Source organism: Lemur catta, chromosome 2 (genome assembly GCF_020740605.2).
Source record: "Lemur catta isolate mLemCat1 chromosome 2, mLemCat1.pri, whole genome shotgun sequence".
Lineage (NCBI taxonomy): Eukaryota > Metazoa > Chordata > Mammalia > Primates > Lemuridae > Lemur > Lemur catta.
The window spans coordinates 141,947,969-141,963,257 of NC_059129.1; the positions used below are offsets into that span (position 1 = coordinate 141,947,969).

At 39.8% G+C, this 15,289-nt stretch overlaps 1 protein-coding gene across 1 annotated transcript in view; it reads right to left on the minus strand.

Annotated features, from left to right (window-relative positions):
• Positions 1-15,289, minus strand: part of PRKN (parkin RBR E3 ubiquitin protein ligase) — a 1,113,312-nt gene that overhangs the window by 496,842 nt on the left and 601,181 nt on the right. The window contains exon 6 of the mRNA XM_045544705.1: positions 6,060-6,175. Coding sequence (XP_045400661.1) covers positions 6,060-6,175 — 116 coding nt within the window. The remainder of the gene's footprint in view (positions 1-6,059; positions 6,176-15,289) is intronic.

The window sequence follows — 15,289 nt, forward strand, 5'->3', positions numbered from 1 at the left end:
CCAACAGCTCCTTAAAACTCTCCGTTGATTTTTGACTAGTTCATTATTTTATTTAGTTGACTTTTGGGAAAGTCTATTACATTCAGAAGGAATTTTTAAGAGGAGATTCTTTCATAGAAAAAGAACTTTCTTTCTGTTTGTGATACTGCATGCAAAAGATTTACTTTAAGTCAGCAAACATCTATTTAAATCTCTTTGATGCAAAGACCTGTGCTGGACGCTGTGGGGAGAATCGGTCACATTGGCACAGGAGTCAGGTTTGGGCCCAGCCCTCAAGCAGCCACCAATTTTGCAGAGCAACAGGCTTAGAGGTAGCTGCTTTTCAGCTATTACTGGTTTTAAAACACAGGGGACATAGCAAGTTCAGCTTTTTCTTTTCTCAATATCTCACTTTACTGCTATATTTTCCTTTTAACATGCAAATACGCCATCCAGCCTCACCAGATAGGTAGCCTTGCCTTCTATTGTACAGAGAAATCCAGGACCACGGTGGGGGAGTAAGGTGTGACCAGAGAAAAACAATCCAAACCATGCAGACTTTGGTTTGTAGGTCGGTTTAACCACTTCCTTGTGGTGTGATCAGATGTAATTTTTAAATGTGTTAGCCTCAATTTCTTCATCAATGAGACAGAAGTCCAAATTATTTTAAATTAATGTAGCAAAAGAATTATAGGTCATGAAGCACTGCACTTAAATCTCAAAGGAGGCACGGTGATCATCTTTTATGGATGCTTCATGCAAAGGGTGGATTCTACTTTCTAGAAAGGTTTATAGCAGCCCTCCCTGAAGACTGGATTAGATCGGGCCATACCACGCGTCTCAGGAAAGAATTACTCCTGGCCTAAGCAGAGAGGATATATTCCCACAGGGGCTGCGGCACAGCGTGAGGTAGCCTGCTTCGGGCTAGAAGATACATCTTTGAAATTTCCTCTTTCATCATAAAGTGTTTTAAGATTTTCATTTTATTCTAAAATATGCTCCTGTTTATTATAATATAAATTTGGTCCTCTTGATCAGTTAAATTAAATTCAAAACATTCTCCATCCGTATATGAAGGCATCTTTGTTCCTGGCATGTTATGCTACTTAGGAGTATACACACTATGTGGGTTCAAAGGAGAAACAGACAGCTCTGAGTGCACAGACGGGACTCTAGAGCTGCAACACACAAAGTGCTCCCAACAATTTTCCATTACAGAAATAAAGCCACTTACTGTATAAGGCCATGCTAAAGATTCCAGTTAAATTCTACGTGAGCATATCTGAGTTTCTGACTGTGCTCCTCAGAGCCTGACGACTGGGTACAACTATCAGGTCCCATCTCCCAAAACGCTAAGAAAGGATTAAGTTGATAGAAGATAACCATTAGTAATGCCTCAAAAATTAGATGGATAAAAACTCATACAGTAATTATTAATCACAAAGAAATGCCAACTGTAACCAAAATTAAAATGTAAATTGACAAAAGCAGCTTAAGACATAACAACTGCATTCCAAAGGAACAAACGTGACTAAGATCCCCATTTCATATCTCTTTTTGTTGAACGAATGAATGCATAACAAAATACCGTCAAATGATGCTTAAATCACTCTCCCCCGGGAACACCAGAAGCAAGCACAAATGGACTCTGAGATAAATCTTTGCTAATCTCCAGGCCCAAGTGAATCTTTCAAGTCGGCAATCCATGGCTGCATTGCTTCAATAAGCTGAATGAATTTTATTTTAAGACAGATTTGAAGTCAGGAAAATTATAAAGCCATTTATATCAAACAACAATGACATCAAAAACATGTCTTTATTGGAAGAGTTGAGGGAAACTACACGGTAGCACCACTTCTTAGATTTAATGCCCTGCTGGGAACTGGGTTTTAAAGAATGTGTCTGGAAGGTTAAATTTTGACGATGCAAACATGGTTATTTTTTAGTTTGCCTTCAGCTTTGGAAACTGAGGAACGATGAATAAATTTGGAAACAGATACAAAGATGTGCTAGGTGGCCTTGTAAGGAGCAAAGCAGGGAAAGAGTAGGGATGATTTTTTTCCTTTTTGTCAAATAATATCATGGTAATAATTTTTATATTTTGTATATTTTCAAATTTTACATTTTAAAATTTTAAAATAGTAATATTGTACAGTGAGATTCAAGGAGCAGAAATTCTGTTTTCTCTTGGAAGACAGTGACACAGGATGAGCCCCAACATATACACACTGGTTAGGGAAAGAAGAATTCAAGTATGTCTTTGGCTTTGCCCATGTCATTTTTATATGACTTAATATTGTTATTCCTGAGTCAAATTGAGGTATCCAGGAATATTTTGAACCTTTTGTTGAACTGGAAATATTAACCAGTACAACCAATATAGCTGTTTTGCCTTCAAATGCTATATTTTCTGTGCTTGGCTCAAGTTCTTGCTTTTTATTGAACTCATTATGTTTTTATTCATAAACTTCAGACTACCAACAAATAACCTTGAATAGATGAAGATCAAACCACTACTGTTGATAAGTAGAAGAAAGAACAGGCTGGATTCCAGAAGGGAACCTTCCGGTTCACATGAAACCTCAGGATGTTCTGGGTCCCAAATAGTTCACTTTTTGTTTAAGAGAGAGGGAAATATTTATCTTGAATGTAAACTCAAAGGACACAAATTGTGTACCTGAATTATATTTTAAGCCTAAAAACTGGCAACGAATAGCACATCTATCTTATGTATCTTCCTAGGTATTATAACTACATCATAACTAGCAGTATCATTGAAAATCTCACCTTCGATTTTAACCTTTGCCAGCAGATGGACCACACGCAAGTGTTTTCTCAGCTGGACTGGGTGATTTATAAGCTGCGAACAAGTGTGATCCTTCCCTTTTGCAGTCCACAGAACGAGTCAGAGCCATGTAGATGGCCTCCTTAAAGGCCTGGATTTTATGTGGAAACTGAAGGTCAAAGAGATTATACTATTCTCTTAAGGCCAAAAAGTTAGCTGTGTGGCATTGAGGCTCCTTGAATTATTATTCAAAAGGTAGACGAAAGAGATACCAATCTTTTCTTGTACAAAAGTATATGTTCGTAAAACAAACCAACAAATCATTACCTTGAATTAGTACAATAAGGAGTACACAGAAAAGGTATTTATAGATAAATTAACACTATCCTCCAATTTTAATTATATGGTTAATTATATCTAACTTGATTAATGATGTATGATTTATATACATAACCAAAAACCTTTTATTGTCAAATCTGTAATTAATTGTGAATTTGACTTACCTCCAGGAAGATATACTATTTTAAAATAAAGACCAAAGGAATATATTTAAATGTAAATTCAAAAGTTAGTAAGCCTTATATTAATAAAGGACACATTGATATTATGAATAGTGAAAGAGAAAGTAATTGCTGATGAATGGGAAAGTAATTACTGAGACCATATTTGTTTTATAGATTCTTCCTAAATCTTTTGTACTGAGAAAGTTTTACATTGTTCTCTCATAATAAAAAAAAAAAGGCAAATAAGCAAATGAGAAATGCTCAAACTCACAAATAACAATGAAAAAACCCAAATACTAATGATAAAAATAATCGCCTTTATCAAATGGGCAAAGACTAAAATTATGAACCTACTCAAGGCTGGAGAAGATGCACACGGTAGCCCTCTCAATTATGGGCAATCAGAATCTAAAATGGTACAGTGTTCCTCGAAAAACTTTGGCAATATACATCAAGAACCTTAAAAATGTCCATTACTATTAACCTATTTCCATTTCTAAGACTGTGTTCTTGGATTCAAAGCATGAAGTCAATCATTTCTGTGAAAGAATATGGATTTCAATCTTAGCTATTTTTTAACAAACTAAAAATAATTTAAATGATCAACAATAGGAAATGGTTAAAGAGAATATTTCCAGATGACAGAATCTTAGGTACCTATTTGAAGAAAATTGTTTTCATGGAATAGTTCATAGCGCAGAAAATCTATTATGATGTCATGATAATGGAAAAAGATACAAAACTAGACATACAGCACAATTACATACTGCACATACATACACATGCAAATATTTAGGCATATTAAGATACTGGAAAGAATTAAACCAAAATTTTACTAACCATCAAGGTAAAAGTAATTTCTAACATTTTTCTAGTTTATTGTGAATTATTTCTAAATCAAAAAATAAAGTACTATGAGGAAAAAACCTAAAAGGATCACCAAAAATACAACGTAGAGTACTGGAGTATCCTTGTGCAGGCTTTTGTGACATTTTTATACATGGACCCACCAAAGTAAGAAGATGCAGGGCATTCCTCTGCCACCTTACACAAGGGACCTTATCCAATCAAGTGGTTGGTTATATACACACACACTTAAATTTAATTGAATATAGTAGCTTCTATTTCTAAAATCCCCCAAAAGTAGTAATATGAAAAATTTTACTGCAACAATATTATTTTTCCAGCAATTATCTCCCTGTGTATCTGAGAGGTGGCTCATTTTCTTCAAAAGATGTTGCCAGTTATTAATATAAAACTGACAGCTTAGCAGCAGGGAACAGGCAGGGCATTGCTCATAGTAAGATAATATGATCATCACCACATATTTCAGTGTCATCTTTATCAACTTTAATGGAAGGTTTAAAATACTGACTGGAGAGCTGCATTCTGACTTACATAAAACTGTTTTGAATTTTTCCTCTGAGAAACTGAAAAGTGATTTTAATTACCTACTGCTATCAGAGCAGTTGCGTTCTCATTTTTAGCACTTTCCAATTCCTCTCCTGAAATACCAAAAGCATCATCTTAGCTGTTCTTCTTGCCTGCTGAAAGCATTCGCCATACGCAGTCATTCACCTTGCCAAGGGAGGTTGAAATGCTGCATTTTAAAAGCAATGTTGTGCTGCTTCCTGCCATAGTAGTGACTAAACACGCAGCAAAAAGAAAAACATGTCTCATTTTTATTCCTTGTTGGAAACAGGTTTGTTCAACAGATGTTGTTAAGGCTTTTAGGCTTCTATTAGTCAACATTTTAATTTAAATTTATTAACGACTAGAAATACTGTGTTAGGATTATTCATACCTACTAATCATGAAATCATAGAATTTAAAGCAACTTTAAAAGGGCATCTAGAACAGTCTCGAAAGCCAAAGAAAGACAACGCTTAGAATGGCTAGGGTGTGTAACGATTTTTGCTTAAAAGTCTCAAACAAAAGATTCTTTAATTTGATTCATTAATTCATTTTGGCATTTCACTAAAAAGTTCTTTCTGATATGAGGGCTAAGTCCCCACTATTGCAATTTAAGCCTCTTAGCCAACCTTAGAGAATATGTAATGAAGCTAAATTCTTTTGCTCTTCTCATTTGAATAGTATAGACTAAGGAATTCTATTCTCAACTGTCTACTCTGCAGATTAAATAGACAGTTTCTTCTAGTTTGTCCTAGGCTTCTAAACTATAATTCAAATCTAAGCATTTTCCCTTTTTCCCTGACAGAACATCTCCACATTTTCTTTCTGTCCTTTTATTCACTGAGGTTAGAAATAACCATGTCCAAAACTAGCTACAGGCTTTCATTCATTTTGGATGTATGAGTGTGTTTGAAACCCCAATATAAATATAGGCAAATATGTGGAAGAACTGAATTGTATGGAAAAGACATTTTAAAAATAAAATGCATGGGCTACATAGTCCAAGAATAAATGGTGCTCATAAATTGTTATTCTATTCCTGATGTTTGCATCACGTGTTAATTTTATTTTAGAACTCACTGATCTGCATGAGTTTACATCTTATACTCAAATACATGAGTTTACATTTTAGTATCAGCTAACATGACTATTTTTCGATGTCATCTTACATGACATGAGTCATGAGTCACTTTGACTGGTGACTCCATAATTGGCATTTTAAATAGTTTCATCACATTAAAATATACCCAAGTTGAGTGGACAGCGTCAAAATGAAGCAGACACTCCCCAGGAAAGAGAGGTCGCCGAGGAAGGTTCACAGGGGAAGACAGCACCCGGAGCACAGGAAGAGGAGAGTGACACGGTTTGCAGATCCTTACCTGACATCTGTGCACGTTATGCAAGTGATGTCTCGACTATTTGTTGTGATCAGGTTCAAAGCTACTGAGGTTTCCTTGTTGGAGGTTGGGTGTGCTCCACATTTAAAGAAAAATTCCTGAAAGAATGAGAAATGCGATCACACATGGATCCCAGCTTCCCATTTTCCTTCTCTAAACATTTCGACAGTAAACAATCTCTTTGAGCAAGAGAAGAAATCTGTTATTGGTTATGAGATAGAAATAAATCAGTGTCAGATGTTGTGAGGGATAGAAGGCCCTCGTGGCAAACTGGTCAAAGATGCCCTCTGAGAAGGGTCCAGTGTCCGTGCGGCCAGCCCTGCCTTTGCTCTTTCTGCCCGGGAGCTGGGGAGGCGCTCTGTGCTCCTGGTCTAGTGACGCCTCTGGATAACAAGGGGGTCTAGAAGAGTAACAGAGCGTGGATGCAGGAGGAAGCTGAAAATAGCATCTCACAAATGAAGAAAGGGAGACCTGGAGCCACGAAATGATTTGCCTGTGGTCAAACGATAGGATGAAGCCAGGAGGTAACCCAAGCTTCCTACAGGGAAAGCCGGAGCTTTTTCTCCATCGTCACTACATGGCTGACCATTTAGCAGTGCAAGGAAGCTACAGAGCCCTCCTGTAAATAAGCACACGGTACACACGGACGTCAGGTGCACACATGGGATGGCAGCGGACCATGGCTCTCCCAGCCCACGTGCAGCCTGCCCCTTCCCCGCCTCGCCTCAGCACCCGGGGCTTCCCTGGGCACTCAGGTGACCCTCTGGACCCCACGCCAGGCAGCTGGGACTGTCTGAATCCCATCCCGCTCCCTTCTTACTTCCTTTCCCCCTTCTCAACCAAAAAACTCCCTTCTCAACCAAAAAACTGTTTTTATTTTTCTTCATTTCTTTCTTTTCTAAATTTCTGTATTTGTTTTCACATCTCTTCTTCCCATTACACCAAGGCATTTGGCCAGTAATTGCTCTTCTTGTCCAACAGCCTTCCCTGACACTAACATCTGTAAAGCTAAATTTCCTGCTACTGCAAAAAATCTATACAAATATATGACTGGATGATAGAAGCGGGCCTGCACACGACACCTACTCCTCACTCCATTTGTGTATAACCACCTGGGAGGTAGTATCTTCCCTTTAAACATTAGACCTGGTGTCAACAAACTTTTATGTAAAGTGCCAGAGATTGAATATTAAATGCTTTCAGTTTTGTGGGCTATATGGTCTTTGTCACACTTCTCAACTGTTATAGCCCCAAAGCAGCCATAGACAAAATGCAAATTAACAGGTGTGACTATGTCCTAATAGAACTTTATTTACAAAAATGTGTGGCAAGTTGGGTTTTGCCTGCAGGCCATAGTTTGTCCACCCTGCGATGTCTGCGGAATGCCTGATCCATCCTGCATCCCAACAGCGCCTGCAGAGGAAAGGCATTCCATATAGTTCTTAGGACGGTAATACATTTATTTAGTGAATGCTATTGTTGTCACCTAATATATTTGACAGCACCACTTAATTTATTCTTTCCCTACTTATGATCTTACTCACCTCACTCTCCTCTGACACATGACACTGTGAGTGACACTGGTGCATCTCAAACTCCAGGGTGCCTCAGAGCCACTTGGGGTGGGGGGCATTGGGCTGTTAAACTAGAGACTGCTGAGCCCCCCCCCCCAGATCTTCTAAATTCTAGGGTGGGGTCAAGGATTTGCATTTCTAACAAGTTGCCAGGTGATGGGACCACTGCTCTGGGAACCACACTGTGAGAACCTCTGAGTTACATCAACATTAGTAGCAAAGTGAGTAAACTCTATTCTAGAAAACTACAGCTATAGCAGACCTTGCTTACTGCACCTGAAAATAATGCCACATCTCAGGTAAAATAGATGTTTTCCAAAAATCTGGAGTGTGCCATTTTAAAGAGAAGTGTCCCAAAGCCAAGGGTTTAGAATCCAGGCTGTTCTTCATTATGAGTTTTCAACCAATCCCAGATGGTGTAATTACTAGCTAACTGGAACCTACCCTACCTGGGGAGTGGCATATTAGCCAACCCTCCTACCTGCAGTGCTCAACCCACAGAGTCTTGCTAGAATAGATGGGATGTCTAGTATGTGGACCACAGCCCTAGGTCAGGCATGTCCAGAGAGTCCTGCCCACGAGCCCAGGTCCTTCCCTGGGGCAGCAGGGACATCACACTGGCTGACTTTTTTTTTTTTTTTTTTCTGAACACATGGGATGCCATCCTTTTCATTCAATCTTTCAAAATGCTACAAATCCAGTCCTTCAAAGGCCAGTTCAAGGATACTAAGAGAAAGATTTAAAACAATTTCTGACCACTAAAACAAAAAGTTTGAAGGACATGACCGACCCTTATGAAATACATTAAGCTAGCTACAACTGCTTTTTGCAGACATGAAAAAAATCCTCATTCATAACATAAAGTAATTCCTCCAAAATAGCTGAGTCGGCTGGACTATTGAGAAGGTATTTCATATACAGATAAATAGATAGAAAGCATTTATATTTTTTCTTAGCTTGCAGAAAACTACTGGTCGACATTCAGCTAACAAATCACAAATTGTTCTTACACTAGATAGAACTCAGCCAGATAAAAGCCTTTTTATTGGGGGTGGATGTTTATATATAATAGTATAAGGAGTCACAGATATTTGGAAAAATCCAGTAATTCGTATGGTGTGATAAAACTAAAATACAAATTATCAGCTCTGTATATTAAATATGTATGTCTCATCAGTGAGTTTCAGTGCTTTCTCCACCAATTTTTATGAGAGAAGGCTTTCTATTTTTCTATAGTATGAGAGTAATTGACAAGAACTCTGAAGGATCTGAGATTTTACCCAGCTTGCAAGCTAACAAGCTAGTTAGCCACAGTTCCGTGGGTGCTGGCAGAAGACAAGAGACTCCCAGCTCAGAGACAAAGGACTGTGGGACTCACAGGACAGGCAGAAAGACGTGTAAGCACCATGTTCCATCAGCGCCCCTGCCCCGTCTCCCTCAGGCCTGATGCTGGGGAACTCAGCACGGCTGCACGTGCGGTGATTCTGCGTCTCAGCTGAGGACCCTGAGCTGTGGGAACTCAAATCTTTTACAAGGAGCTATAAGCGAGCCTTCCTTTTGCCCTGAAAGGAGGCATTGTCCCTGTTATGCTTAGTAACAAGCAAATCTGCCTTCTGATCTGGAGAGAGACACTATCTCTACCTTGCAAGGTCATTTGTTATCCAGCTTTCTTGAAAAGATGGTCCAGGACAAAAGGGTAGTTAGTGCCTCTCTCACAGGATGGGCAGACGCATGAGACCCCATGGAGAACTGTCTCCCAGTAGTAACGATGCCTTTCTTACAGGCTATTTAGCAGAGTGATCTGGTCATTTCCTCTGCTATACAAGCCGTGGGCTAGGATTTTCAGAGTTTTTTCTAACGTTGCCAATCTGCATTCAAAAACAAACAAACAATAAAGCAAAACAGCATAAGTTAGAAGAGCCTTTTTCAAAAAGTTTACCTTGGGTATCTGAGACAGCTTGCTTACACAGGGGTATCATCTCACAGTTGCATAATTCTTTGGGGGTAACTGCCTGTGAATTCTGCTTTTCTCTGTTTTATTTCTAATTGTTCAGGTTTAAAAAAATCAAGGAAGCCAAAGCTTGTCAAGTCTTCTAGGTAGAGTCCAAGCAGACTGGTCAGAGAGCAGCAGCACTGTGGGGGCACTGAGGCACCGCAGGGCCCCCGCAAGTGGGCCAGGAAACATCTTGAGCTGGGCTGAGTGACAGGGTTACACCCGAGGGCCAGGCTGCTCAAGGCTCCATCGCTCTAGTTCCAGTGGGCGTTGGGCGTTGGCCAGCGGAGCTGCTTCTGGGTCACTAGGGAAGCGGTCCCCTGTGGCAGCAGCAGGGGGACTGTCCTATTCCTCAGGGAGAACAGCTGTCAGTGTGAGTGAGGCAGTTCAGAGTCCGTAGCTGTGGGTACATAAAGAGTCTCAGAGGGGCCCACCTCACCTCACAGAAATGCAAGTTCACAGATGAATCAGCTACCAAAAAGACAAATAACAAGTCCTGTTAAATTAAATGATTCCTCCACCTAACCTGGAGCCGTATTTCCCACTGGCCAGCTCATATCATTTGGACCCATACGCTCACTTCTGGGAAACCTTAATTTGCTAGGGAGCTACACTCTAATGATGATAACTGGCCAGTTTGGTTTTCAAATGATAATCTCAACTATTTTTTTAAAAAGACCGAAAAAAATAAGGCCTTAGAAAATGTGCTTGGCTTTATATTGTGACACTGTTAAATGCTGCCTAAGCATTTTCTACCTTATTAGTGTTAAAGAGAAAATCCAAAATCCAACAAACTAGTATTCCTTAAATTCTTAGAAACAAAACTCACATTTTTACTACTTCTTTGGATAAGGCCCTTGGATTTCATCGCAACTCACTTGTCCTCTCAGATGGTAGAGGCCTGACCCTCTAATTCACATCAGACCCATAGAAATCAAAGTTGTACCTAGCAGAAAGCACCAGGAACACTTCAACTCGACTGCTGGCAGCATTCTCGGAACTCACTCCCTTTCTGCTCAGTCCACCAGGACACTTCACTCACGACCATGAGCAGTGCCACTCACAAACCAAGGGGGAAGGTACAGCAGCACGCATGATAAATAAACCAGCAAAATCTGAAAGTTAAGTCAATGCCAAGAACTCAATTGTATCAAAACTTATAGAATCATAACCTAATTAGTCAACTCCAAATAAAATTTGATAGGTTCCAAATTACTATAAAATAGCTGACAACTGGCTCGAAAGCCCTGCTTGTCCCAGGCATGGTCTAGTCAAACCTGAAAAGACAGTTAGCAATAAGATCTGACTTCCCATTGACCCATGAACCTTCCAATAGCTTTTACTGAACATCCTAAAGTTAAAAATTTTCACAGGTATTGTTTAGCAACTATGTTTTTCCAAATAAAGTATTGTATCTGTCTTTACAAAGAGTTAAATTCCACTTCAGTCTTCTTACCTAATATCCCCAAAGGAAAAATATCTTTCTCTTGATAAAGTCTCTAAAAGAAAGGACACCCACTAAGGAGGTGGCAATGGGTGAGTGGTTTGTACTTAACAAATAACCGTGTGGCCATTTGCGTGGCTCAGGGTGTAGAAGGAAAGAGGGCCCACAGCAGGCAGTTCACCTGAGGGAACTGAATAGGAAGATCTAGTTGCAATGGTGGTGGAAGCACAGAAGAGCTAAACACGGGAAGGAAGCCACCCTGAGATCAGCCCCGTTGGAGGCAGCTGCCACCTAGGGCTGGGAACCCGGGGAGAAGTTGGCAGAGTCGCTGCAGCTCTGCAGTGGGCTGTCTGGTGGGAGCTGGGACAATGAAGAAGACGCAGCCACCACCAGAGATGCCCCTGGAGAGACAGCGGCATCCCTGGCCTCTGCCTCCTCTCTGCCCTCCTGTCCCCGGCCACAGCCAGCCCCGACACACACAGGTGAGAAGCAGCATGGGTCCCCAAAGCCACCGGCAGATGACTGCCACACCACTGTGAGGCAGATTCAGTCTGTGGAATCAAAAGTCTCCAGGTGTCACTCTTTGTTAGTGGTGACACATTCTAATTAGCCTCCAAAAAAGAAAAAAAAAAAAGGATACATTTAGATATTGCTCTGTAAAATGTATTAAAGATACATAAATACTGACACCGTTTGTGTAGTGAGTTTAAACTCAACTATACCTGTCTGAAGACTATCCATCCAAATTTTCTGATGAGATTAACTGAGGATAGAGGGCCATGGTCACTACTTAGGAGATAAACCAGTAATAAGCATCTTACATTTATATCAAAGAAGTTCTCACAGTTACCAATTAAGACAGACACCTGTCACTTCCAATCAATCTAAATGTCTCTCACAGACCTAAAACCCTGTCTGTAGCCTTGGACGTTCCCCAGTTCCTGTCTCCTCAGAAACCATCCAGGCTGGAGCAGCTCCTTATTTGGTGAGCTACAAATTCTTTTGTTAGAAACAACTATTAGTTTTAGTCTTATTAGTAATGAAACTTCTGAATGGATAATGTTAATAGTAAAGTCGTAATCTTCTCCACGTTGGAACATGCCAAAGCATAGCGAGCACACTGTCTGCCCGGTACACAAGTAAAGCCCTGGCCGCAGCCACGCCCAGGCTCCCTCATCTTGTCACTTCATTGTTGTGTCTCAGCCTTCACACCGAACTGTTGGACGTGCTTGGTGTTACATAAACCCAGAACCTCACTCTCTCAGTTCTAATGTAAAATAACTATGCAACTTGCTGGATTGTATAATGTATGTAGGCTTTGTTAATTTAACAGTGCCGGTTTTAAAATGAGGTTATACCTAGTTAAACAAATCAAATCTAAAAAGTCAATGAGTCTGTTATCATGTTCAATAACAAGTTTGTTTTCTCTCAAGAAGATGTTAACAAAGCCTCTAGATGACGTGCAACGTTTATCAGGAGAAAGAAAATCAATACGCTCCCACAAAAAGCGAAACCATGTTGAATCTGTGCTGGATGGAGCCCCTCAGATGCTGCTGTCCTCACGATAACCACCTGGAGACGGCCGTCCACCGCCTTCAGAGCCCTCTGTTGGGTAACTAGAAGTGCATGCATCATATGCATCCGAACACACACACACACACACACACACACACACTGAAGGTATGCACTCCTGCTCTAAGCCAAGCCATTTTAAGTAGGAAGAAATGCAAATCTAGCACATGATCCTCTAATTTCATCAGTGTCAGGTGTAATAGCATTGTTATTTTGATATTAACACAGCTATTGGTATATTTTTAATGTGTTTTTAAATTTTTTTCTTATTACTAAATAAAGTTAGAAGTATACGCCAGGTCTGCTTGCTCCCTAGGCCAATGTTTAACAGGTAAGAAAAATGAAAATAAAATTATAAAATCCAAAATGCTCTGAAAACTCAAAATTCTATTTTCTTCTCTAAATTTGGCACTAAATTTAATTTATGGCAAAACCGTACATAAACTGGCCTGACATTATTTTCAGTCTATATTTATCCCACTTAGAGTGAATATTCGTAAGTTTCACTGAAAATTAATAGTTTTTTTTTAAATGATAGAATGTAAATACTCCTGGAGATATCTGAGGGTTAAAATGTATGAATTGCACAATCTTTCTAAAATCTAAAAATTTCTAAATTCAAAACACTTCTTATCCCCAGGGTAACAGATAAGCAGTTATTATTCTAAAACATAAAATTGTCTAACATTTTCACTAATCCAGCAGAATGGTCCTTAAAGTACTAGATACAGTCATCTATGTCAATCACTACAATGCTATTTTTAATTCAGTCCAGTTTTAATATACTTTAATTGTATATAAATAAATCCATATATATTTCCTACATTTCCCTTTAATGCCAGATATAGGCAACTAACAATTATTTTTATGGCACATGCCTTCGAGAAGTCCAACTGCAAAACAGAAGCCGACAAACACAACTCTTATCTCCCCTTCTACGCCTGTGCTGCAAGTTCTTTGATGTGCCTGGATCGGAAGTTTATTCCAGGTGTAATGCCACTCAGTCATAGTTTGGCATTTGTTATTTTAAGAATAAAAAGGGCAATTGTTAAGGTAGATATCGACAATGATTCCTGAAGAGTAAAATAAAAGGTTTGCAGTCATTACTGATCCTTATAAAATGCATAAGTTTATTCAGACAAGAAAAAAAATATCCTCATCCCAGCTCAAAAAAATTGTTCAAACATGTTCAGACGGCTGTACCTCCTTTCCCTCCACTAGCCCAGGGTGAACAGGCAGCTCTGGCCTAATCAATCAGAATCCAACAGTCCCTCACGTGACCACATGGATATAGATACAGATACCTGTCTGGGAACAGAGCTAGCGCTCAGAAGGAAACAGGAGGCAGAGGGAAGCAGAGAGGGAGGGAGAGAGAGTCAGTCTAATGTCATCATTTGTACCTGTGCCCTCTCTTGCTTTTGCCCATGGTTTTCCCTCAGCAGGGTCTGTTTTCCTCCTCCTGCCTTCCCACTCATTTTGCCTTTAAAGCCCCCAGATGACCTTCAGGCCACCCCATATGTATCACCAGTCCTGAGGCCCTCCCTGATTCTGCAGGGCTGGGGGAGAGATATCTCTGTGCCAGTCAGTGCCTCCGGAGCCCTGGCTCTAGAGCACCGGCATCACCTGTCTGCCCATCAGAGGTGTCCACATGGTTGAATGAACAAGCTCTTTCCACTTGTTTGAAGAATAAGAAAAGAAAGTTCAGGAGAACTCACTAGGGTACAGAGGGTCATGCCAGGGGACAACAGACATCCCCACTCCTGGGAATCAAGGGATTCCCTCTGTTCTTTTCTCCCCTCTTTGGTTAGTCTGTACCTTCCTCTTCACTTTTATTGCTGCTCTTGTTGAATCTACTGTGCTGCTTATTTTGAAATCAGCCCCCCACCTGGACCCCCCTTGCTCCCTGGACCAAATGGGGTCAGAAGGATATTGTTACTTTTCTCTCACAGCCTGAGGCTGAGAAATGCAGCAACTACGACTTCAAAGCGTCCAGTCTGGGCAGGGAAAAGGCAAGAGAAACATACCTTTTGGTAGCAATAATTCACAAAATGATAATATAACTTCTTTTTGGCTACAAGCAAGGAGAAATATTGAGCAATAAAAAAACCACACTAGCTTTAAAACATTTTAAATGACTTTAGACTTGGAATCTAAACTTTTTTTCCCTGAAAAGTCCTTGTTTCTTTAGCAAGCAGAATTTAAAGCTTCTTTTTATTCCTGTCTTCTTTATCGCAGGCAACCATAAATACTCCACTCAGGACAAAACCGGGCACAGACAAGTGCGTTATAATGCTTTAATAGTTTCTCACATTCTCTGTATTTACTTTATTTCCTCATTAGAAAGGGAAGAAAATAAAATATAATTTGTAAATTTACCTGTGAACTATACACAGGAAAACTAAGATGAATAAAACTAGGAAACAAATGTTACACATTGAGTGTTTTTTTATGTGCCAGTATAACCAATTACAAATGGGAGAATTAAAACTTCAACCATCCATTCTATTTATGCAAAATATATATAGGTGACCATATTCATGTATGTTTTATATACAGTCGTCCCTCGGTATCTATGGAGGATTGGTTCCGGGACCTCCACGGATACCAAAAGCCTCAGGTATTTGAGTCC